Source organism: Argentina anserina, chromosome 5 (assembly GCF_933775445.1).
Source record: "Argentina anserina chromosome 5, drPotAnse1.1, whole genome shotgun sequence".
Lineage (NCBI taxonomy): Eukaryota > Viridiplantae > Streptophyta > Magnoliopsida > Rosales > Rosaceae > Argentina > Argentina anserina.
Window position 1 is genome coordinate 14,160,447 of NC_065876.1, and position 22,693 is coordinate 14,183,139.

Below are 22,693 nucleotides of genomic sequence, written 5' to 3' on the forward strand. Positions count from 1 at the left end.
GAAGACATTCGAATCTTCCACGCTGGCTGTCTCCTTCCCACGTGTTGCTTCTCCTTTCTCTTCATATTCGTCGCCGACCTTTCCTCTCCAATTATTCACAACATGCTCTCTCTCTCTCTCTGCTTTTAATATATAAACCCTACAGTGAGCTGAAAACAACGCATTCTTTCTTGTTTCTTGTTCACCCCTCTCTTTCTGTCTTTTTCTCTCTAGCTCTCTCTCCCCTAAATCCTTCTCCGGCGGTCTCTGGTTCCCTGTGAAGATATTTTGAAGCAGTACGGTGCAACTTGGGATCGAGTTCGTGATATATGGAGATGAGCTACAACTACGGCGGCGGCGAAGAGAGCTGTCCGTACGAGAATGGGGTGATGATGACGAGAGACCCCAAGCCGAGGCTGAGGTGGACGCCGGATCTACACGACAGATTTGTCGACGCCGTCACCAAGCTCGGTGGCCCTGACAGTATGCCCTCTTTCCTCATTACGATCACCTAGCTCTTTTTCTAGTTCCTCTTTACTCAATAGAACCGACATTTTTCAAGGATTCGAAGTAGTTTCATCGGAAATGAATCCTTTGATGCGGACTATATAAAACATAAGAAGGGTAAATTTCTTTGTTAATTTTAATTTGACGCGGTTTTAGCGTCGAGTAAATTGTATAGCTGATGGATGGAGCTCATTTGATCACATAACAAGGTCACTAGTTGTGGTCGTTAATTAGTGGTTAGAACTTGGAACAATTTACTTTATGCCTTTTCCTAAATTGTAAAGCTTTGAAAGTTTGTAGATTATGTGTGTTCTAGCTTATCTCAATTTTGAAAGAATTCTCCTGAAAGTAGTAATTTGCCTCAGTATAGCAATCTCAATTTTGAAAGAATTCTCCAGCAAATTATAAGCATAGGCAGCTATATCTTGATCCTTTCGATTTTCTGATCCGCTTAATATAATTTTGAAGTGCATTTCTGTTTTCAGAGGCCACTCCCAAGTCTGTGTTGAGGCTAATGGGCTTGAAGGGATTGACATTGTACCATTTGAAAAGCCATTTGCAGGTATATATGCCCTCCCTAGTTTCCCCTAGTTTCCTTTTCTCGATTCTAATTTCCCCTACCTAGTCGGTATTTGCTTCTTTCAATCACTATGGTGATTTGATGCATTAATGCAATGCATAGCTGAACTGGTCATTATGCAGAAGTATAGACTTGGACAGCAGGCTCGGAAGCAAAATTCTTCAGAACAAGGCAGAGAGAACAATGGTGCGCTCTTTATAAATCTTGAAATGGGTTGAATTCCGTAGAGTTTGGAATTCATTTCACAAAAATTAACCCTATTGAAGGATTCTATTGGCATTTATAAAGTGGCAAAATCAACATTTATAATGACAAGTCATGAAGTGCCCATATCTATCTTATTGTTCTTCTGTTGTATTTCATTTGTATAATTTCTGTGTTTTACTCTATGCTTTTGGCCTCAGAACTCTTACTTTAAGCCTTTTCCTTTTACACATATAGGGGATTCATTCGTACATTTCAGTAACCATCTTTCAACATTCTCTACCACCAAATCCTCGAGAGGTAACTCTGAACAAGGGTACGTATGTGAAATTGGTACTTGTCTCTACAATTACTTACTCGTTGGCTCTTATTTATATATATATATATAATATAGGTCTCCAACTGCATTCTCTATTTTGTTGAAAACAGAACAATTCCAATTTCGGAGGCAATCAAGTGTCAGATTGAAGTACAGAACAGATTGCAAGAGCAACTTGAGGTATGTTGTTTTTCCATTAGGATTCGTGGTCAAACAGTTCAATAACTAATAATCAAAATTCAACAGTCCTAGTTTATCACCGTGTCCTCTTTCATGAGTGCGTTTGATCATATTGAATGTTAATGCAGAGTGTTAAATTGGAACTGTTAATAATAGTTGTTGAATAAAAATAAAATGGTTGACTGCATTCCGTGTGCTCGTATATAATTTTGCAACATTTTTTCAGGTTCAAAAGAAGTTGCAAATGAGAATAGAAGCCCAAGGGAAGTACTTACAAGCTATATTAGAGAAAGCTCAAAAAGGTCTCTCCGTTGACATGAAGGGGCCAATTACTGCAGAAGCCACAAGAGCACAATTGACAGACTTCAATTTGGCTCTATCAAATTTCATGGAGAATATGAGTGAAGAAGAGAGAAGAGTCAGCATGATAGAGATGAATGAAGCTTATAAGAAGAGCAATGGCGCAAACTTCCAAATTTATGAAGAGGGGAATATTGGACAAGAAAATGAAGATTCAAAGCTAAAGGTTGAGAGGGGTTCCATACATTTTGACTTAAATACTAAGGGTAGCTATGAATATGTTGGTACGAATGGAACCGAATTTGAACCAAGATGCTTTCGGTTACAAGATAGTACACTTTGATGGCAAGCGTATAACACTTTGTTGCTGCTTATATTCTATCTGGGAGACAGGATGCTTATATTTTGTTAACACAAAAGAAAGGAGTAACTGATGAGGTTGTTGTCACTCAATTGTGGTTGTACTTATGGTTCTAACCTGGGATTACTAGCCGGTTTAAAGGTTTTATAGCGTACACTTAACCAACATCAGAGCACATATTCTGCTAATATAGACATTCTCCTTTTTGTTACAAAGAGATCAGACACATTTTGAGTGTACTACTAAAATGCTCACACTTCTTTCAAGCTGGACTAAAGCTTTTCTGTCGTGGCCAACATGTACAAATAATACAATAATTCAACGAGTTGTTCCAAAGCCATCCCTGAGGACTGTGGAGTACAAACACATTATGCCATAGGAAAGCCGAAGTCATCGGTTAGTTTGAATGATAGTTTACTTTGGTTTGATCTCATGCCTTGGCGTTCGAAACTTAGTTGACCTCTTCATATTTATTCTTTGATTTAGTTCTCACCACTCCAGATCTTTGGGATTTTGAAGTTCGTATAGTACCCATCTTCCCTTGCGTTACTGACCTCCTGCATGACCGGCTGAGTCACCATTCAAGGGCCTCAAGCGGCCATCGTACCTCCTGAAAGTTATCTAATACTCTTCTACTTGATGCAATGCATACAGAATTACCAATCAAAATTATGGTGTATTAGCCTTGTCATAACATTTCCCCACCACAGCAGAGATATGCAGAAACATTGGACTGTCATATTTTAGTTAAATATAATAGGATGAATTTCAGATATATTATTATTCTCACAATGAAAGCTATATATAGAAGACTATAAGAGTGCAATTGACTTACGTCTCTGCTCTATAATTGGTAAGTATTAAGTTATAATATTCACATTCATAATATTATATCATGACTCACGCTAACACTCACCATCAAGTTGACACATACACATCAACTATACTCAACTTGTTAAGTGAGTCATAAAAGTTATTCTTAGACACTCATTTTGTGAGTATATCTGTAAGTTGCTCTTCTGTTGGAACAAAAAGAAAACTTATGATCTTAGCATCTAACTTCTCCTTTATAAAGTGACGATCAACCTCCACATGTTTCGTACGATTATGCTGCACAAGATTATGTGAAATGTCAATAGCTGCCTTGTTGTCACAGTACAACTGCATAGCACACTTGAGCTTAACACTCAAATCTCGTAGTAAATTTTTAAGCCACAACAACTCGCACACTCCATGAGCCACACCTCTATAATCTGCCTCAGTACTAGATCGAGCTACCACCTTTTGTTCTTACTCTTCCACGTAACAAGATTACCCCATACAAAGGTGAAGTACCATGCTGTGGACCTCAGATCTATAATTTTTTTCAGCCCAATCTGCATATGTGAAGCCACAAACCTCAATGATATTGTTGTGATTAGAAAATATTACTCCTCTTCCCGGAGCTGACTTCAAGTACCTCAAAATCCTCACAACAGTATCCATGTGATCCACACTTGGATTATGCATGAACTGATTCACTACACTTACTGCATATGCAACATATGGTCTTGTATGTGACAAATAAATCAGGCGTCCAACTAGCTTCTGGTAACAAATTTTTTCAATAGGTACCTAATCTGAATACTCTACTAATCGATGGTTCTGCTCAATAGGTGTATCAATTGGAGTACAATCCAACATACAAGTCTTTGTTAGTAGATCAAAGATGTACTTCCTTTGACACAGATAATACCCTCACTCACATGGCTACCTCAATGCCCAAAAAGTACTTGAGTGTACCTATGTCCTTTATTTCAAACTTTGTGGCTAGCTACTTCTGTAATCTATCCATCTCAATGGTATCATTACCAGTAACTGTCATATCATCAACATATATAATTAGGACTGTTACCTTCCCTTGTTGATGTCTGAGAAACAACGTGTGGTCTGAATTACTCTGTTTGTATCCAATTTTCCTCATAAACTGTTAAAATCTTCCAAACCAAGCATGAGGTGATCGTTTGAGATCATACAAAGACTTTCTCAATCTGCATACAAAGTTATCTGGAGAAGCAGCTATATATCTAGACAGAAGATCCATATATACTTCCTCTGTAAATTATACATTAAGGAATGCATTCTTGACATCAAACTGTCTGAGTTGCCAGTTTAAGCTAACAGCAAAAGAAAGCAATATATGAATAGTGTTCATCTTTGCAACAGGTGTAAATGTCTCATCATAGTCTATGTCATATGTCTAGGTGAATCCCTTTGCTACTAAGCGTACTTTACACCGGCTCACTAACTAATTTGAATTATGCTTCACTATAAACACCTAACATCCCACAACCTTATTATCATGTGGGGGAGATACAAGCTCCCTAGTATTGTTCTTTTATAACGCTTGCATCTCTTCCTCAATTGCTCTCCTCCATTTTGGATCTCCCAATACATCCTACACTTTGTTAGGTACTGATACAGCATATATCTGATTCACAAATGATTCATATGACTTAGACAATCTTTTTGTGGACATAAAATTTGCTACAAGATACTTAGCTTTAGCCTAAAGGGTAGGTTCGTACTTTTTTTCTGGCTGATCCCGGGTAGACCTATTTGGCAATACATATTATCCACTATTAGCCCTACTAGTATTAATCCCAATAGAATGACTAACCACAGACGAGTGATCTTTCGTACTAGGGAGACATGGGTCAGGGGTATAAACAACAGTAGAGAAGGCATGAGGGGCGATTGTGAGGTCAACTTCTGGTACCTGAATCTCTCGAGCAACTACACCTGAACCACATGGTAGTGCTTGTGTAGCTTATGCATCAGTGATCTCAACTGAACATGTCACCATATCTCCTATTTGGCCTACACCAGTGATCTCAACTGAACCTGTCACCATGTCTCCTGACTGACCTGTCTCCCCCTCTCTATGATACAACTCTTCAAAATATGAATGCTCTACCTAAAGAGTAGTATCAGAAGAGGTAAAATAGCTTATGTCCTCAAAGAAAGTAACATCAATGGTGACATACTACTTCCTAGTAGGCGGATAATAGCACATGTACCCTTTTCTGATGTCCTCCATAACCAACAAACACACATTTAATTGCTCAGACATCCAACTTTGACCGATGATTTTTTGGAATATGGACAAAAGCAACACAATAAAAAACACGAACAGAACGATTATGAAATGAGGGTAAGAAGACATAAGATGCAAGTACCTAATATGAAACTTTTCCTTAGAGGACACTAGATGGAAGACAATTAATGAGGTGAGCAGAAACTAGACAGCATCACCCCAAAGATATTTATGCATACGGACACTAAAGAGAAGACAACGAGTCATATCAAGTAAATGACGATTTTTCCTTTCGGATACCCCATTTTGCTTAGGTGTGTTAGGACACGTTGTTTGATGAACAATTCCATGTGTTCTAGAACTCCTAAAAGACACGGTTTACATACTCCCCCCCCATTATCAGAATGAAAAACCTTAATTGTGACATTATATTGTGTTTGGACATTGGTATAGAAAGCTTGAAAAGCTGAAAAAACCTCATCTTTGGTTTTAAGAAAAAAAATCCATAAAAGACATGTGCAATCATCAATAAATGATACATAGAAATACCTCATCTTTGGTTTCGAAAGTCCCCAAACATCAGAATTAATTAATTCAAAAGGAACAAAATTGTTATTAGAAATACTAGGGGAATAAGTAGTATGATGACTCTTACCCAAAACACATGGCTCACAACGTAAAACTGATTCATCTACACCAATAAACAAAGTAGGCATAGATTTTTTCATAATACTAAAAGATGGATGCCCTAAGCGACGATTTCATAACCAAACTTTAATTAGCTTGTCAGAAGTGGAGATTAAAGCGGTCCGGGACTGTGCTCTTGGTTTTTCCCCTGCGTACGTCTGATCCAGATGAAACAACCTGCCCCTAAAATACCCTAACCAATTAACTTCTTGGTGAGAAAATCTTGAAATATCACATACATAGGAAAAAAGGTCACTGAGCACTTAGGGTCAGTACTCAATTGTGGGACATATATCAAATGATGAGATAAAGCAGAGACATATAACACATAGCACATTATGTAGTTCTATTATAGGAATATTACGAACTGGCCCTTTTACTAACACATGGAAAACCTCACAATTAGCATTAGTAACATAGGGTACAAGTGGAGAGGACAATATAGTAAAATAATATTTGTCATAAGTCATATGATTTGAAGCACAAGAATCAATAATCCATGTATCAGAACCAACAAAGCTAGAAATATTTAAAGACATACCAATCTTACCACGACCATCTATTGAAGTTGTGGATGTGGCTCCTTCACCCGTATGATGATCTTGTCCCACCACACCATAGATATCTGGCTCTGGGACCAACTAAAGAGCTGCCTTCGCCTTAAGACGATAAACAGGCTTCTTAGGCCTAAGATGTGGATAAAACTTCTAACAAGTCTCACGAATATGGTCAATATCATGACAATAAAAGCAAGGAGGATGGGGCTGATTCCCAAAGCCTGATGGTGGTCATTGTTTATGAAGTGGAACTAAATTTTTTTGTTGAAGGAGTGGTCCTGGAGATCTTGCCTGAACAGTAAGGCTAGAAACTTCAACTTGTGTCTAATGAAGACTTTCCTGCTGAGACTCATCCTTACGGATTTATGTGAAAGTTGTGTTTAGGCTAGGGGGTTCGGTCATTTTAAGCAACCCTCCCTTCACACTGTTATGTTTTTCATCAAGACCTCTCAGGAAATGGTGAACTCGCTCAAGCTCTTTTTCCTTTTGATACCAAACAATATCCTCTTGATTCGTGATATTGCAAGGACATTTCATATCAATCTTAGCCCATATATTCTTCAGCTTGGTGAAATATTGCATCACTGGTTGCCCATTATGTTGCATTGCTGAAGCTGTGCACATTAACTCATGAACCTGTGTGAAATCAGATTCATTAGTATATAGATTTTCCAAAGTCCTCCATATTGCCTGCGCAGTATCACATGCCTCCACTAGGTCAACTATATCCTCATTCATGGCTTTGTACAATACAGACATTACAAGGCTATCATCATCTTCACACCTAGTGTAGGCGTAAACATCATCTTCACTGGGTGCGTTAATTACCCCAGTTACATGTCCAATCTTGTGCATTCCTCGGAGATGAGCTGCCATAATTCTCTTCCATTTACGAAAATTAGTTCCATTGAGTTTGGCTCCCACAAATGAACTACTTTCAAAATTTTTGATATATACTTCAAACTTCTGAACATCATTGACCTGAGAACTTTCTTCATCTTTTCCAGAACCCATTGTAAATCAAATAACACATCATGAATTATGCAGTGGAAACAAAAAACTGATATAACCTGCCTCAGGTGTACTTTCACTGTCGGTAAACTTGCACTGATGGAAAAACAAAAAAACACTAGAGCCGGGTCTGACCAAGTCTGGAATAGGTCTGACAGACTTGCGGGTCGGACTGATCTAGAGAGCACAATAGAGACGAAGAGAAGAGATAGATCTGTGAACGAGACCAGTCGAAGAGAAGAACGTCATGGAAGCAGATTCGGTCGGAGGGAAGCATATCGGGTCGGAGGAAAGCAGCGCCGATGACAATCGGGAAGCAGAGCCAGTCGGAGAGAAGCAGCACTGACGATATAGATGATGCCGGAACAGACCGAAGAAGACGCGGGAGCGGGATCGCCGAAAGATGCTGATGTCGACAGTGGTGTACCCTAACAACCCAATATTAAACCGCCTGCAGCAGTTCCACGAGCCGGAAAACAATATGAAAAAGACAAAAAAGGCTGAAAGCAAAGTCCCTTGGATCTTTGCCTGCTTTGATGCCAAGTTAAATATAATAGGATGAATTTCAGATATATTATTCTTCTCACAATGGAGGCTATATATAGAAGACTACAAGAATACAATTGATCTACGTCTCTACTCTATAATTGGTAAGTATTAAGTTATAATATTCATATTCTTAATACTATACCATGACTCACGCTAACAATTTTCTTCCATAGACTGCAAAAACAGTCAGATTTACGTCTCAAGTAAACATTAAGGTGATACTTCTCTCAGTCAATCAAGGGTAGTTTCACCTTCTAGCACGAAAATTGTGGTATAGTTTTAGTTCATCAACTGATAAAACTAGTAAATCACAAATATAACATGCAGGATGACATTTTCAATGTGGTGATAACAATTTCATAGATGAAAGTACATAAAAACAATAAAATGGTTGATGAGTATCTAAAATTGGATGGCCAACTTCATCAGAACATAGAGACACACCGAAGTTTTGTTTATTTTGGAAGTTGAACCAGGGCCGGACATGATATTTTAAGACCTGAGACGAGTTTTTGAAATCTAACTCTATTTTATACTGAATAACATATATGTATTGAATATCATATGCATATGACATATTCCAAACGTTTAAACTTCTCTTATAAAAAATATCTCTTGTATATAGATATATAGTACAATGCATGCAAATTGAACACACTAGTGCGTACCTAAGACTTGTAGCAATCTTGTAATACGAAATTGATGAGAGTATATATATAAATATATATCTCCTTAGATTTTAACTATATTTAATTTGTTTTGATTCAAGCAGCTTTAGTAGACCTAATTAAAAGTTGAAATGGTATAATCACAAACTCCAAATCAAGACATGAAGGTTAAAACAAAAATAGTCATGCTTATGGTAATAAAGTCACACTCCCCATTGATATTGTGTTGTCATGGTACCCTTAAGACCATTGGTGCCTGAGGCGGTTGCCTCTTAAGCCTATTCTCAAGTCCGGGCCTGAGTTGAACTTTGTTCCCTCAAACACCCTCCAGCTTCAATTAATCGGCATCCATTTCTTCCAATGCTACTCTTGCCACTGTCAATGTGCCGATAACAATTTCATAGATGAAAATAAATAAAACTAATTAATGGTTCATAAGTATCTAAAACCCGATGACCTGAAAGTAAATAGATAGGAGCAGTAAAGCAAAGTTTATCAAAACAAAGAAAACACGTTGAAGATTTATTTATTTTGGAAGTTGAACTATGTTCTACCAAACTCAAAAAGAAGAAACAAAGAAAACTAAAAGAACGAGCGGCCAAAGAGTTGGTGGATTAAATCAATCGGGTGTTGAAATCTCAGCCGACCCGGCCCACCTTCATTCTCTATTACTAAACTCACTACTCCCTCAGTCTCAATCTCTCTATTCTCAAGTTTTGAAATCCACTAAACCCTTTTGGTGAGTGAAGCTCATGAATCGCCTTGTGATTTTCAGGTATGCTATTCAAAATTCCAAATTCCCTAAACCCTAGAACATGATTGACACACACGTCTACTCTAGTTCTTTGTAAAGTTCAAGTCTTTATGGTTTCAATTTTCTTGTGCATTTAGAATTATTGAAATCTCTGGTGATTATTAATCAATATTAAATATTAGTATTATTGTTAGTATTATATTTCGAGAGAAATCCAAGTATGTAATAGAGAAAATTGAAATTTGGGTTTAAGCTTTGGGGCTCTGAGGTTTAGTCATCATCTTAGTCATGCTAAGTGTTAGCCTATTAGATTAATTTAGAAGTGTATTTTCTTGTTGTGGTTATTGTTAAGTGGTGTGATTAAGTTACATAGAGCTTGTTGTTTGAAATTAGGTTTAGATGTGGTATGATTATTCTGTTACGATGATCTGCAGCATACAAATCTTTTTTAGGTGACATTTTGTGAAAAGTTTTAGGTGAAGTTGTGTGAATGATTTAGGAGCACTAGATCATGAATTGGTGCTTGTCTAGATGAATTTGTATGTATTGGTCTTTCTCTTTTGAGGTTTTATATGGAAAAAGGTTTTCCCCAGGATTCCCAGGAGTGTATTATGGTTGCTAGATCAAGGCCTTCAGACTAATATCGTAGGCTCTTTCTATGCATCTATGTTTGAGTTCTATGACCATTTCATGAATATGCTAATTATCACCTTTCACCTAATCAAACTCATATGAGGAAAAACTTTCGGAAAAAAAAAACTTATAACCTAGGAAGAAACTTGTATGAGGCATAATTAGATCAATAATTTAGGTGAAATCTAACCCTAATTTCAAACAACAATCTCTCTATAACTTAATCACACCACTTAACAATAACCACAACAAGAAAATGTGCTACTAAATTAACCTAAAAGGCTAACACTAAGTAAGACTAAGATGATGACCAAACCTCAGGCCCCAAAGCTTAAACCCATTTTCCAATTTTCTCCATTATATAATTGGATTACCAAGCCAACTGTGACATATTTTCCTTGATTGAAGCCGAACCAATCAACTTCTGAAACTGCAGCTAATCTGAACAATCGGTTCAATTTTGGTCGACAATTGGAAATTGCATACAAATTTGATGGGTTGCAGATTTAGGGATGAATTGGAGAAAAAGATGAAAAATCTCAGAATAGAAAGAAAGAATTGAAGAATCGAGTGGGCATTTTCTTTCCAAAATCAAATAGCTTGTTATTTGCAGACTACTATTCTTCCTCCTCCATTGGAGACTTGTGATATTGGCGATGATATATTGGGGTTTTTTTTAGGATAGATTAGATCAAAAGAGGGTGGAATATGATATTCTTAAACAACTAGGGTTTAGATTATGAGATTTAGGGTTAAGATCAGGAATTTCTTCCCAAGGGAGTGTTGATATCTCTTTTTTCACAAGCCCAAAGCCAAGGCCCAACAAGCAAAAACCCCGGGTCAACGGTCATAAAATCATGTGAAGCCCAATATCAAGCCAACTCATGCCCAAACCCAACGCACAATCACGTAGACCCAAGCTACATTTGAGGCTTATACGAGGGTTGTGGTGTGGAATGTTACAAATCATAGAAGACCCATTATTAGAATGAAGGCCCATAAATAATCTTGGACTTGGGGCCAAGGTTCAAGCTTCTTAGGTTGAGTTCTAATATGGGATGATGAGAAAGAATAATATCACATGCAAAACAAGTCCAAATCCACCCCTTAAACCAATATAATACTAATTTTTACCACTAGTAAAGATAAATTGCACCACTATAAATATGAGGGTGATAGTTGTTGTAAAAGAGGGGAGAAAAGGAACAAACAAGCAATCTGTTAATCAACCAAACTAGAGAAACCAATTTCTATATACCAAGCCTTTCTCCAGCCTTCACTTACCTTAGCTAAAACACCATCCCACGCTATGCATTCCTCTCTAATTGAATTTCCATGTATTCAGCTCCCTCACCACAACCTTGCATAAGCCTTTTTTTGTCTAAAATTCACTGTTGTGAATCTGAAAATCACTGCTAGGATGGACACAATAGTAAACTCCCTTAGATCTCCATCCTTCGGGGTTTACTGGGCCTAGTTCTTGCTTACTCAGATAAACGAGATGAGATCATATGCTTGACTAAGATAATTTCACTGGCGTACAAGCTAGATCAAAAACACCCTCTTACATGGAGTAAAGGAATAGAGGGGATATTGAAATGAATAGAAAGAGGAACCTTGTTTGTGATTTTTGTTTTAAATCAATCAGAAAAAAAAAGTTGTTTAAATATAGTGTATCTTGTATAATATATAGCAAGAGCTCGAGCTTCTCCCGTGGTCAGGAGAGAAGTTTGTTAGTAAAAGGCTAGGGGTTCGAACCTTATCTCATACATATATTTTGCGTATACCTATATCTTTGATTGGTACTGTATACCAAGCCGAATACGACCGAAGAACTGAGCCGAAATTTCGGTTTGGTAAGTTCGGGGCATGATTATCCTATTTAACGTAGGTTTTGTATTTGGAGTAAGAATTATTTATTTGAAAAGTACTTATATTCCCACTTTGAAATAATTCACCAAAAACAAAATTGATGCAAGATTATATTTATGGTCTTGCACACGAAAGACTTGAAACATTCTTAAGTTTTAAGTAAGGGAGCTTCTATTTATACCTCGTAAAATGGTATTTAAATCTCTCTTTTTTTTCAATTAGGTATTGACTTTTTCAATGCATGTCAATTTACCAGAAAACTATCTTACTGAAAAAGTCTCACCTTACTAGATAGAATCAGTCTCACCGAAAGAATCTCACCTTACCATAAAGAAAATCCACCTTACCAAATAAATCTCACCACACATAAAACAAAAAAATCTCATCTTATTGTTGTCCATGAACCATAAACACATAATCATTACAATCGATCATTGACTAAATTTTATGTACATTTTGAAAAATAATGCAATGCAATGCGATTTGCATTTTTTAAATTAATTTTTTCTTTTTATGTTGGTTTATTTCCAAGTTTCTGCTCGTTTGAATGCATGTGTTATAATCAACTATGAGTGCCAAAAACTTGAGAATAATTATATTTTGAGTATGTGTTTTATGAACAAACAAGATTCACAATCTCGACGAAGCAAATTATCAATATATGTTTGAACGAATTAGATGAAAAATATGATTATTCTATTTTCAAAATATTGAAGAAGAAATAATTACCAATTTTGTTTAGAATTTTCTGAAAAAAAATATTTTAATAGTTTTGGGCTATGGATATTTTGGGAATTTTATTGGGGGTCTAAATATCATTTTAGTTAAAAAAATGCATTTTAGAGTCCATTCTAAGTGTTTTTTTAGAAGTATGAATAGAAGCTCCCGAACTCAAAAGAAGAAGAAGAAAAGAAAAGAACGAGCGGCCAAAGAATTGGTGAACTAAATCAACCGGGTGTTGAAACCTCAGCCAACCTGGCCCACCTTCATTCTCTATTATTAAACTCACTACTCCCTCACAGTCTTAGTCTTAATCTCTCTTTTCTCAAGTTTTGAAATCCACTAAACCCTTTTGGCGAGTGAAGCTCACGAATCGCCTTGTGATTTCCAGGTATGCTATTCATAATCCCAAATTCCCTAAACCCTAGAACATGATTCACACACGTCTGCTATAGTTATGTGTAAAGTTCAAGTCTTTAGGGTTTTTTTTTCTTGTGTATGCAGAATTGTTGATTGTTAACCAAGATTCATTATTAGTATTATTGTTAGTATTATATTTCGAGAGAAATCCAAGTATGTAGAGGAGAAGATTGGAAATTGGCACTAGGCCAACTATGCCTTCAGGCGACACATATCAAAGCGACATAAGTTGAGTTAAGTGTTGTTCGGGGGGTTGAAGTAACAAATTTTTATGTATATGTCTTTTGAATATGGTCATAAACTCAAAGTACTTTAGGATGAAAAATGGTGCAATATTCAGCCGATCGTGCGAGTTTTACTCTTAAATATTATGGAGGGATCCAAAAGTTGACTAGAAATTGAAGCAACAATCGGACGACATATTTATGTCGCATGTGCTTGGAGCTTAATTTGGAGGGATATTCAAATTTGACTTCTTCAACTCCCTCTCAAACATCCTTAGTTGACTGAATAAGTAGTGTTAGTCAGACGACATATAAATAGTGTATGAAACGCCCCATAGTTGACTGAAAATGTCGGTGACATTTAGAATGCATATATATGTCATCTGATATTTAAACTTCATTGCCTAAGCTTTAGACGGATGCATTGCTGAAATTTATTATATCTCCCTCCCCAATTTTGCCTAAGTTGCCTATATACTTGACTTGATAAGACGACATTCATATGTCGTCTAATATCTCACCTCATTGTTTTAAATCAGACAACATTTATATGTCGTTTGATATATAAATGTCGTTTGATATATAAGATTCATTTTCCAAACTTATGGAGGAATACTATGGAAGTTTCACTTGATCTCCCTTTAAAAACACCCACCTTAGATAGCTTTAAAGTTAACTAGATTTGACAAAATTTATATGTCGTTTGGAATTGAATCTAAAATTTTATTAAATTAATTAAAAATGTATGAAAATGCTCCTAGTATGTATTTTTAAGTGCCTAATCAATGAAGGTTAGAGAATATTTGGTGTTGGAAATGAACCTTGCACGAGTCAATGCGAGTCCCTGTATATATCTCCAAGTACCTTATTAAAGAAGGTTAAAGAACGTTGGAGTCGAAATTGAATTCAAGGTTTATGAGCTTTGTTTAAATGAAATCGTCAAAGAACAAGTTACAACTTAAAAATGGAACTTAAACCGTTAATATTAAAATTTGGTTTCTTGTCAATTTAGAGTTCGATGAAGTAAATCGAAAGAAGTAAATTCGTTCGGAGATTTTAGTATCGAGAAGTTATAGAGCGAAGATAATAGTCGAGAAAATAAGTTTGGACGAGTTTGCCCAAAATCTATAGAAATTAAAAGGCTATACTGATTTTAATGGCGAGGGCATTATAGTCTTTGTCTACAGGGTATAAATTTAAAAGGGGAGAACCCTAATCCCTTATTCTTCCTCTTCTCCCTCTCGGCCTTCCCTCTGCTCTCCCCGTCTCCACCATTCTTCTTCACTCTGCCGGTGCCGTTGAAGCCAGCTTTGACCACCATCTCTCCAAATCGCCACCACCAAACGACTTAGCTGTCCTTTCTGATCAAAACCCCGAAAACTCGAACCTTGGAAACGATGGATAGCAGAACCTAGAAGATTGGGTGTTTATCAAGTCCAATTGGTGGCTGTTTAAGGATCATAGACTTGGGCAGAGATTGACTCTCTACTTTGCAAAGCATCATCTCTGTACAGGTATTTAAGTTTCCACCCTTTACACAACTGCTTGTATGTAGCAAGTATATACACCATTGACCATATTGAGGTTTAAGCTTTTGGGGTCTCTGAGGTTTAGTCATCATCTTAGTCCTGCTTAGTGGTGCCTTTTCTTGTTGTGGTTATTGTTAAGTACAGAGAGCTTTTTGTTTGAAATTAGGGTTATATTTGGTGTTTGTTAAGTACACTTGATACGCACTGTATTAGACTGGTAATGAATACAGTTCACAGGTTTTCCTCATCAGAGTTCATGTAGTTTTAAAGTTTTGTTGAGATTTATGCCCTTCTGTGAGTCTGTAATACTAGTTTCCTGACTTTTATGATGTGATCAATTTCATATGCCCCAATGACCTATTGAAATCTATAAAGTAATGCATGTCGTAACATTGTAGTGATGACTAAATGACTATCCAGGTTCGTTGTGTTTATTACTGCTGAAGAAGAGGCTGACCTTCAATTGGCGATGGTGGATGCTTGGTGGTCTCTGTTAGCTGCTATCCCCGCAGTGGTTGCAGGACAAGCATATCGGGTCAAGAAGAGGCGCGCTGAAGAGCAGAGATTAAATAGTGCTAGGGGAAGGGAGAAGAGTTCTGATGAGATTTTTGTCTGTGAGAGGGTATGCACATCAAAGAGAATGCTAAAAAAGGTAGGAGCGTTCTCAAAGGATCCTATCCCTGATACGTGTGTTACTGTATGTGGTGTCTCTGAGCTTGATGCATGCGCTGATGCATGCGCACGCACAGTTTGCGTGAACCAACACCAAGTACCCAACTGGAATGACATCTGTCTTCGGAGATGCCAGAGTGAATGTCTAAAACTCTCTTCCTCCAGTTCTTCGTAGGACATTCTATTTTGTTTTGCTAGAGAGGTGTGTATAACAAGTTGAATTGTCAGTGTCAGCTACTCCCATTTCTGATATGGGCATGAATTTGTTATCAATGTTAAGCTTACAAGCATGAATTTGATATTTGCCTATATGGTCTGGCTTTGCTGTGACGCTTCTTTGTTGCACTTGGTTGGTGCTTAAAAATTAGTCTTTTTGGTGAAAGTATAGACAGATGAAGAACGTCCCATCAATTATCATTGGTTGCTTATTGGTAAGTAGCAAAATCATCCATTTCAAAGAGAAGTTACAATGCAAAGGTTCTTTCTACTGAAGCCTATTTTATTTTTCTTTTTGATATGTTGATGATGCTAAAGCTTACCCTTACTAATTCAGCACTAGAATGATTAAAGCTTCAATTACCTTCTTCGCAGTCTTGTGTACAGGATCAGCGGCTGTTTTAGCTGATTCCTCTACTGTCTGTTTGCTTGTTTTGAAACTCTTCTGCGCTGCATCTTTCATCTTCTGCCCTGAACCTGATTCAATAATTTGGAAGTTTGGCTGTGAAAAATCATTATAACTCGGCAAAGTTTATCCTTAATTTCAAAAACCAAACAAAAGCTGGGATTCCTAAGGAACAAATTGCAGAAGTTTTCAAGTAGTGTCAAAAGAGGGAATAACCATTGCTAAATGTTGTCAAACGTTCCCACTTTTGCATCCCACACTCTATGGAGTACTAAGATAAAACGATTCTTTTGGACACAATTGTCATGTACTTTTGCAAAATTGGTTTATCTATCTAATGAAACAATTAGTCTACTCCATCAATAATCATACTTACTCTAAAGATGGAGGCGTATATAAACTGCATTTGCATATCTGATATGGTGGTTTTCATCTTATCCCAGGCAGCTTGATGAGACTTTTGCAGCATGGAGACTGTGTCTTGCAGCACAGACAGTGTCCTCGTAAAATACGTTTGCTCTTCCTCATTCTGTTGTGCTTCTTCTGCAATTGTTTTTGGTATCTGAAGCGAGACGATGATGAACCAGAAGAGGAGAAGTGCAGTTCTTCAGCTAAATAGGGTAAAGGATTGTCCTGTGATAGCATTGTGGATGAGGTGACTGCTGAGTTTGCGCCGGATGAGGCTGATAGGGAGAGGCGGCGAAGAGTTTCGTTCCGAAAATCGGTGTGAAGAGAGAGAGAGTGACCAATAGTGGTGTAAATTTTTCAATGAGGCTTGAATCGGCATAATGTAGAAATGACTGAAGATTTACGAGGGCAAGGAGTTGGATTTCGGAGATTGTCCGCCGCAAGTTGAGCAATTGGATGATTTTTCGGAGAATGTTGTGGTGCCTGAGGAGGAGAAGAGTGAGGATTCTGTTGAGGTGGTGAAGAAGGGAGAGGTTTTTACTTTGAATGCAAAGATTAAGGAAGCTGAGGATCCGGCATTGAGTGCTACAGCAGGATGGAAGGCCCCGATGACTAGTGGAGGAGGCGGCGACAATGTGGAGGTTAACAGTGACTCAATTAGTGAAGAGAGTTCGGATTTTGATCTGGAATCGGATGGGTCACTGCCCTTTTACATGCTTGATGCTCATGAAGAGTTCTATGGACCTAATATGAATGAATCTTAACAGTTATGTTGTACATTTCATTTCTGAAAGAGTTATTAATCATCCAGCTTATGTCATAGTTGAGTCATTGTTGTGATGTAGGTTAAAGTGGGAAGTTCTTATCAGAGTTGTTGTGCGGTTGTTAAAGAGCATGCATAGATGTGTTTATGCAATTCCGAACAGTCCTCTACTTCCAACTGACGATATGATGAAGCTCAAAAAGGATGTTGAAGAGTCGAGGATTTCACCCACAGATTTTCGAAAGAAGCTGCATGTAGGTGTTTTTCTCCTGTATAAGCACGAATATAGATAAACTTTAGTTTGGCCTTGTCATTGTTTCTTTTGCCAATGTTTATGTTTTTCTCTACGTACCTAAATATTGAATCGCTTATAGTGAAAACATTTGACCGAAAGTGTGCTAAAATTGGAACTTCACTCTGTAATTTCAGAGTGAAGCTTCACTCTGGATAGAAAATCTATATATATATATATATATATATATATATATTTAGTCTCTATCAAGAGTGAAATTCTAATTTTGGCACACGTTTCGGTCAAAGTTTTTCACCATAAACGATTCAATATTTATGTATGATATTCAAGATCATCTCTACAAAGTTTCATCCAATTTGACAATAGTAGTCCCTATCCAGAATGAAGCTTCACTCTGAAATTAAAGAGTGAAGTTCCAATTTTGACACATTTTTCGGTCAAATATATACAGTCCATATCCAGAATGAAGCTTCACTATGAAATTAAAGAGTAAAGTTCCAATTTTAGCACACTTTTTCGGTCAAATGTTTTTACCATAACCGATTCAATATTTAGGTATGCTATTCAAGATCATCTCTACACAATTTCATTTAATTAGGATATCGTCAAGGTATTGAAATTAGATTAAATCAAGGATTGAATTAAAACTGTTCAACGTAAACCGTTCGTGTAAATCTCAATTTTGAAAGCTCAAACCATTATTGAATTAGATGAAACTTTGTAAATTTTAATTTTAATAGCAAACCTAAATAGTGAATTATTTATGATGAAAAAATTGACCGAAAAGTGTGCCAAAATTGAAACTTCACTCTGTAATTTCATAGTGAAGCTTCACTCTGGATAAAGACTGTATATATATATATATATATATGGCTCTTCCACAAAGGGATCCTTTTTTTGGTTTAAAAAATGGATAGCTCACTTGACCAACTTTTAGATCACATTTCAACATTTTCACCATTTAACATTTAGATTCTAATGTATAGATCAATTATGTATAATTTCAGCCAAAATGGAAGTGTTTAAGGCATTCAAAACTGGAAATTAAATTTATAAACATGAACGAGGTTTGACAGATTTGATGTGTTAATTGTTTTCACCAAGTTTGATTCCTTAACGATCATCATTTTGACTGAAGTTATACATATATGATCTACATATTAGACTTTAAAAATTGAACGATGGATATGTGAATATGTAATAAAAAAGTTAGTGAACGAGCTATCCATTTTTTAAACCAAAAAAAAAATCCATTTATGGAAGGACCTATATATATATATATATATATCGCTGATCAAGGGATTGAGAAGATGTAGAGCCTCTTTGGCAAGAAGACTTGCATTCTCTACACACTAGAACCTCCACCCGTTCTGGATCATCCCATATAGAGTTGGCAAACGGGCCGGGCGACCTGACCCATTATAAGCAGGTTAAAACCGTACTTTTACCGTGTTTGGATTAATTTATTTATTTTTTCGTGCCGAATTCGGACTAGTCTATCAAAGTGATAAACTAACCCTAACTTTGCTTGATAAATATAGTGTAATATGAATTGCTCTGTTGATAACCCGTTTGATTAGAATCTTTCAAATCAGGCTCTTGGATTTGGAGCTGATGGAGCCTATTACAAGCACCCGACTCGAATAAAAAGACAGGAATATTAATTGATTTAATCAAATAAATAAATTAATTGATTTTACTGTTTACTCTTCACTCTCTTCATTTGACGCATTCGCACCCGAGTCGAACGCTATCTCCAAAAACAAAAAGCCACACTCATTTGTTCCAGAGCCTTCTCTCATTCTCCTCGTTCAAGATTCGCAGTAAGGTCAGTTTCATCGCTCCCGATGCTTCTTCTGTTCGCCTTTGTTTCTGGGTTTTCATTTTGGTTTGGGATAGTCTCATGTTTTTGTTGGGTTTCTGAATGATACGACTTCTGGGTCGTCTTAGTTTAACATGGGTTGAAATGAGTGTGTTTTGGGTTACCCCATTCCTGTCTTTGATTTTTTTTGTTGCGATCCATTGTTATGCTCTGTCGATGTACTTATAATGGGACTACTTCTATGTTCTGTTTCGTTGTGTTTCTGTCGTTATCTATTTGCTGTAGCTTTATGGATTGCTGCTTTATTTATTTGCACATTGTGTAGGATTTTGATGCATATTGATGACAAGAACGTTCATATTCGCTTTCGTAATTCTGTCTGGTTTCAATATGCATTGATAGATACATAGTGTTTGAAACATGTGTGCATATCAAATGCACGATAAGCTGTTCTGATAATGGGAACATTACTGGCTGGTAGTGGTGGGGATCAGGCGGTATGAATACGATTTAAAAGATACATCTTTTCAATAGGGCTTGCGCTAATTAGGAGTTCGGAGATGCGTCTCCTGAATTGAATGGATAGTTACCCGCATTATCTCCCACCTTTATCAAATCTTATCAAGCCTGCTATTGACCTATTGTGTTGTCATCCTCTTCAAGCTGCCGTCCTTGACTAGCTAAGTTGGCACAGCTGTCACTCATTTACTCAAATCCAACTACTAATACTAGAGTGAGCTGTGCCGCCTCCTATTCCTCATCAGCATCCTCGTCAATGGAATCCCCTCCCAATGGTTATAGAAGGAATGTTGGTATCTGCCTCATAAATGATTCGAAGAAGATTTTTGCTGCTATGAGGTTGGATATACCTGATTCTTGGCAAATGCCACAGGGTGGCATTGATGAGGGTGAAGATCCAAGAAATGCAGCCATCAGGGAATTGAGAGAAGAGACAGGAGTTCAGTCAGCAGATATTCTTACAGAGACACCTCATTGGTTGACCTATGATTTCCCACCAGAAGTTAGGGCAAAACTTCAGAGACTGTGGGGATCAGATTGGAAGGGTCAAGCACAGAAGTGGTAAGTCACAGGATTCAGAATTTATTTCATGTTGTCTAGCCTGCAATTGTTTGTACATTACCCCGGGACAAACTTAGATGCTGGTTTTAGCTACAAAAAACACCTGTTGTCAGCTTTAATAATTGATGATAGTTTAACAATATAAGCAGACTGTCATTTCTTTTCTTTTTCTCTTTCTAAAGAAAGTGTACTGTCAATTTATGAAAGTAGCTTTTGTGTTTGAAATTTAGACCATGGCAAAATTTGAAGCAGATTCAGCAACAAAGGATGTTACGCTAAATCTTTCATACATGTATGTGGAATTCACAGGTTTCTTTTTAAGTTCACTGGGAAGGATGAAGAAGTCAATCTTCTAGGTGATGGCAGTGAAAAACCTGAGTTTGGCGAGTGGTCATGGATATCACCAGAACAAGTAGTTGATCTTGTGGGTTAATCTTACTGTACTTCTTTTTTCTTTTTTCCTTAATGCCTACTATAGATTGTGTGAAGAAATCTAGTATGTGCTCTATAATATAACATTCACTCTTTGGTCTTCTTTTTCTTCAGGCTGTGGATTTTAAGAAGCCTGTTTACAAGGAAGTTTTTGCAGTTTTCGCACCCTATTTTCAATAAACATTAGGTTCTGCAATATCAGAAGGCTTGTTCCTACCGGATATGACATTATGACATCCATGTTACACACTTTGTGCAGAAATTAAATGGCGTACTCTTACTTTCATTCATTTTTTGGACTAGAAGTATGCTTTTGTTTGGTTTAAATCACATTTTCTCTACATATATTTTACTTGTGGATGTTATGCCCCTTTGATAATTGTTTGTCATATTAATCATGATAAACCACTTTCTGCCTACTGCACTGATCCTGTTTGTATCTAAATTCGATTGAATTTGACTCATCATACTAAACATAAGCCCATTGTCATCAGAATCTAAGATTTGATTTGAGTGAGTGTTAGGCAATCTCTTGATATGTGTACAGTAAGTGGCTTGCGTCCATGTTGCAAGTACTCTGACCGTTGGAGCAAGTTTCATAATGCAGACCACGCTGATCTGTGGACTTGTTTCGGTAGAGTACAGGGGCTTTGCATTACAAAGATCAGGAACCACTACCCTTGTAAGCTTGTATTCTGCAGCCATAATATCAGATATTCAGACATTGAAATGCTCATGGTCACCAGATCTAAGATAAGTAAAGTAACTACTGTTTTTTTTTCTGCAAGAAATTATGTGTTATTCTCGTGTCTGGGTCTTTGTCATATAATTGCGCGTGCATCTTATAGAAGAGTTAGCGCAGGGAACAGAAACCAAAGAATAGGTTTCTCTTTCAGACTCATGCATGTCAACTTTTTAATTTTAGCGTCTTCCTCCAGATAATGGGGCACTTGTTTCTCTGCATTTCCCAAGGGGGTCGTAGACGACGCCAGTTGTGTGAGGGAGACCTGAGACCAATACGATGTAGAGGAAGTTCCGAGATAGTATCGATCAGGAGATCTGCCGGCCCTAAGCGATTATTGATTTTCAGACACTTTGCGTTATTGACCACCTTCATGACCGGCTGAGCCGCCATTCAAGGGCCTGAAGCGGCCATCGTACCTCCTGAAGCTTATCTAATACTCTTCAACTCTTGATGCAATGCATTGCAGAATTACCAATCAAAATTATGGTGCATCAGCCTGTCATAACATTTCCCCACCACAGTAGAGATATGCAGAAACATTCGACTGTCATATTTTCTTCCATAGACTGCAAAAACAGTCAGATTTACGTCTCAAGCAAACGTTAAGGTGAAACTTCTCTCAGTCAATCAAGGGCAGTTTCAACTTCTACTAATTGTGGGGTAGTTTTAGTTCATCAACTGATAAAACCAGTAAATCACAAATAGAAAACATGCAGGATGACATTTTCAATGTGCTGATAACAATTTCATAGATGAAAGTACATAC

The 22,693-nt window shown here is 37.1% G+C and overlaps 3 protein-coding genes across 4 annotated transcripts; all 3 read left to right on the forward strand.

The window, feature by feature from the left end:
* Window positions 1–242: 242 nt before the first annotated feature.
* On the forward strand, window positions 243–2,435 carry LOC126795064 (myb family transcription factor PHL11). Its single transcript, XM_050521884.1, has 6 exons — window positions 243–462; window positions 972–1,048; window positions 1,189–1,252; window positions 1,508–1,586; window positions 1,700–1,769; window positions 1,996–2,435. The coding sequence occupies exons 1-6, from the start codon at window positions 309–311 to the stop codon at window positions 2,410–2,412; spliced, it is 861 nt and encodes a 286-aa protein (XP_050377841.1). The 5' UTR covers window positions 243–308; the 3' UTR covers window positions 2,413–2,435.
* A 12,408-nt stretch (window positions 2,436–14,843) lies between these two features.
* LOC126794659 (uncharacterized protein At5g64816-like) lies at window positions 14,844–16,141 on the forward strand. The gene is made up of 2 exons (XM_050521422.1): window positions 14,844–15,115; window positions 15,551–16,141. The coding sequence occupies exon 2, from the start codon at window positions 15,600–15,602 to the stop codon at window positions 15,975–15,977; it is 378 nt and encodes a 125-aa protein (XP_050377379.1). The 5' UTR covers window positions 14,844–15,115; window positions 15,551–15,599; the 3' UTR covers window positions 15,978–16,141.
* Window positions 16,142–20,022: 3,881 nt separating this feature from the next.
* LOC126794829 (nudix hydrolase 26, chloroplastic-like) lies at window positions 20,023–22,692 on the forward strand. 2 transcript variants are annotated; one of them, XM_050521613.1, is made up of 3 exons: window positions 20,023–20,750; window positions 21,060–21,178; window positions 21,297–22,692. In XM_050521613.1, exons 1-3 carry the CDS (start codon window positions 20,446–20,448, stop codon window positions 21,308–21,310), a joined length of 438 nt encoding a protein of 145 aa, XP_050377570.1. In that variant the 5' UTR covers window positions 20,023–20,445; the 3' UTR covers window positions 21,311–22,692. The 2 variants fall into 2 exon arrangements, with proteins under 2 accessions (XP_050377570.1, XP_050377569.1); XM_050521612.1 differs by having other exon boundaries at window positions 20,046–20,750; window positions 21,060–21,174.
* Window position 22,693: the final 1 nt, after the last annotated feature.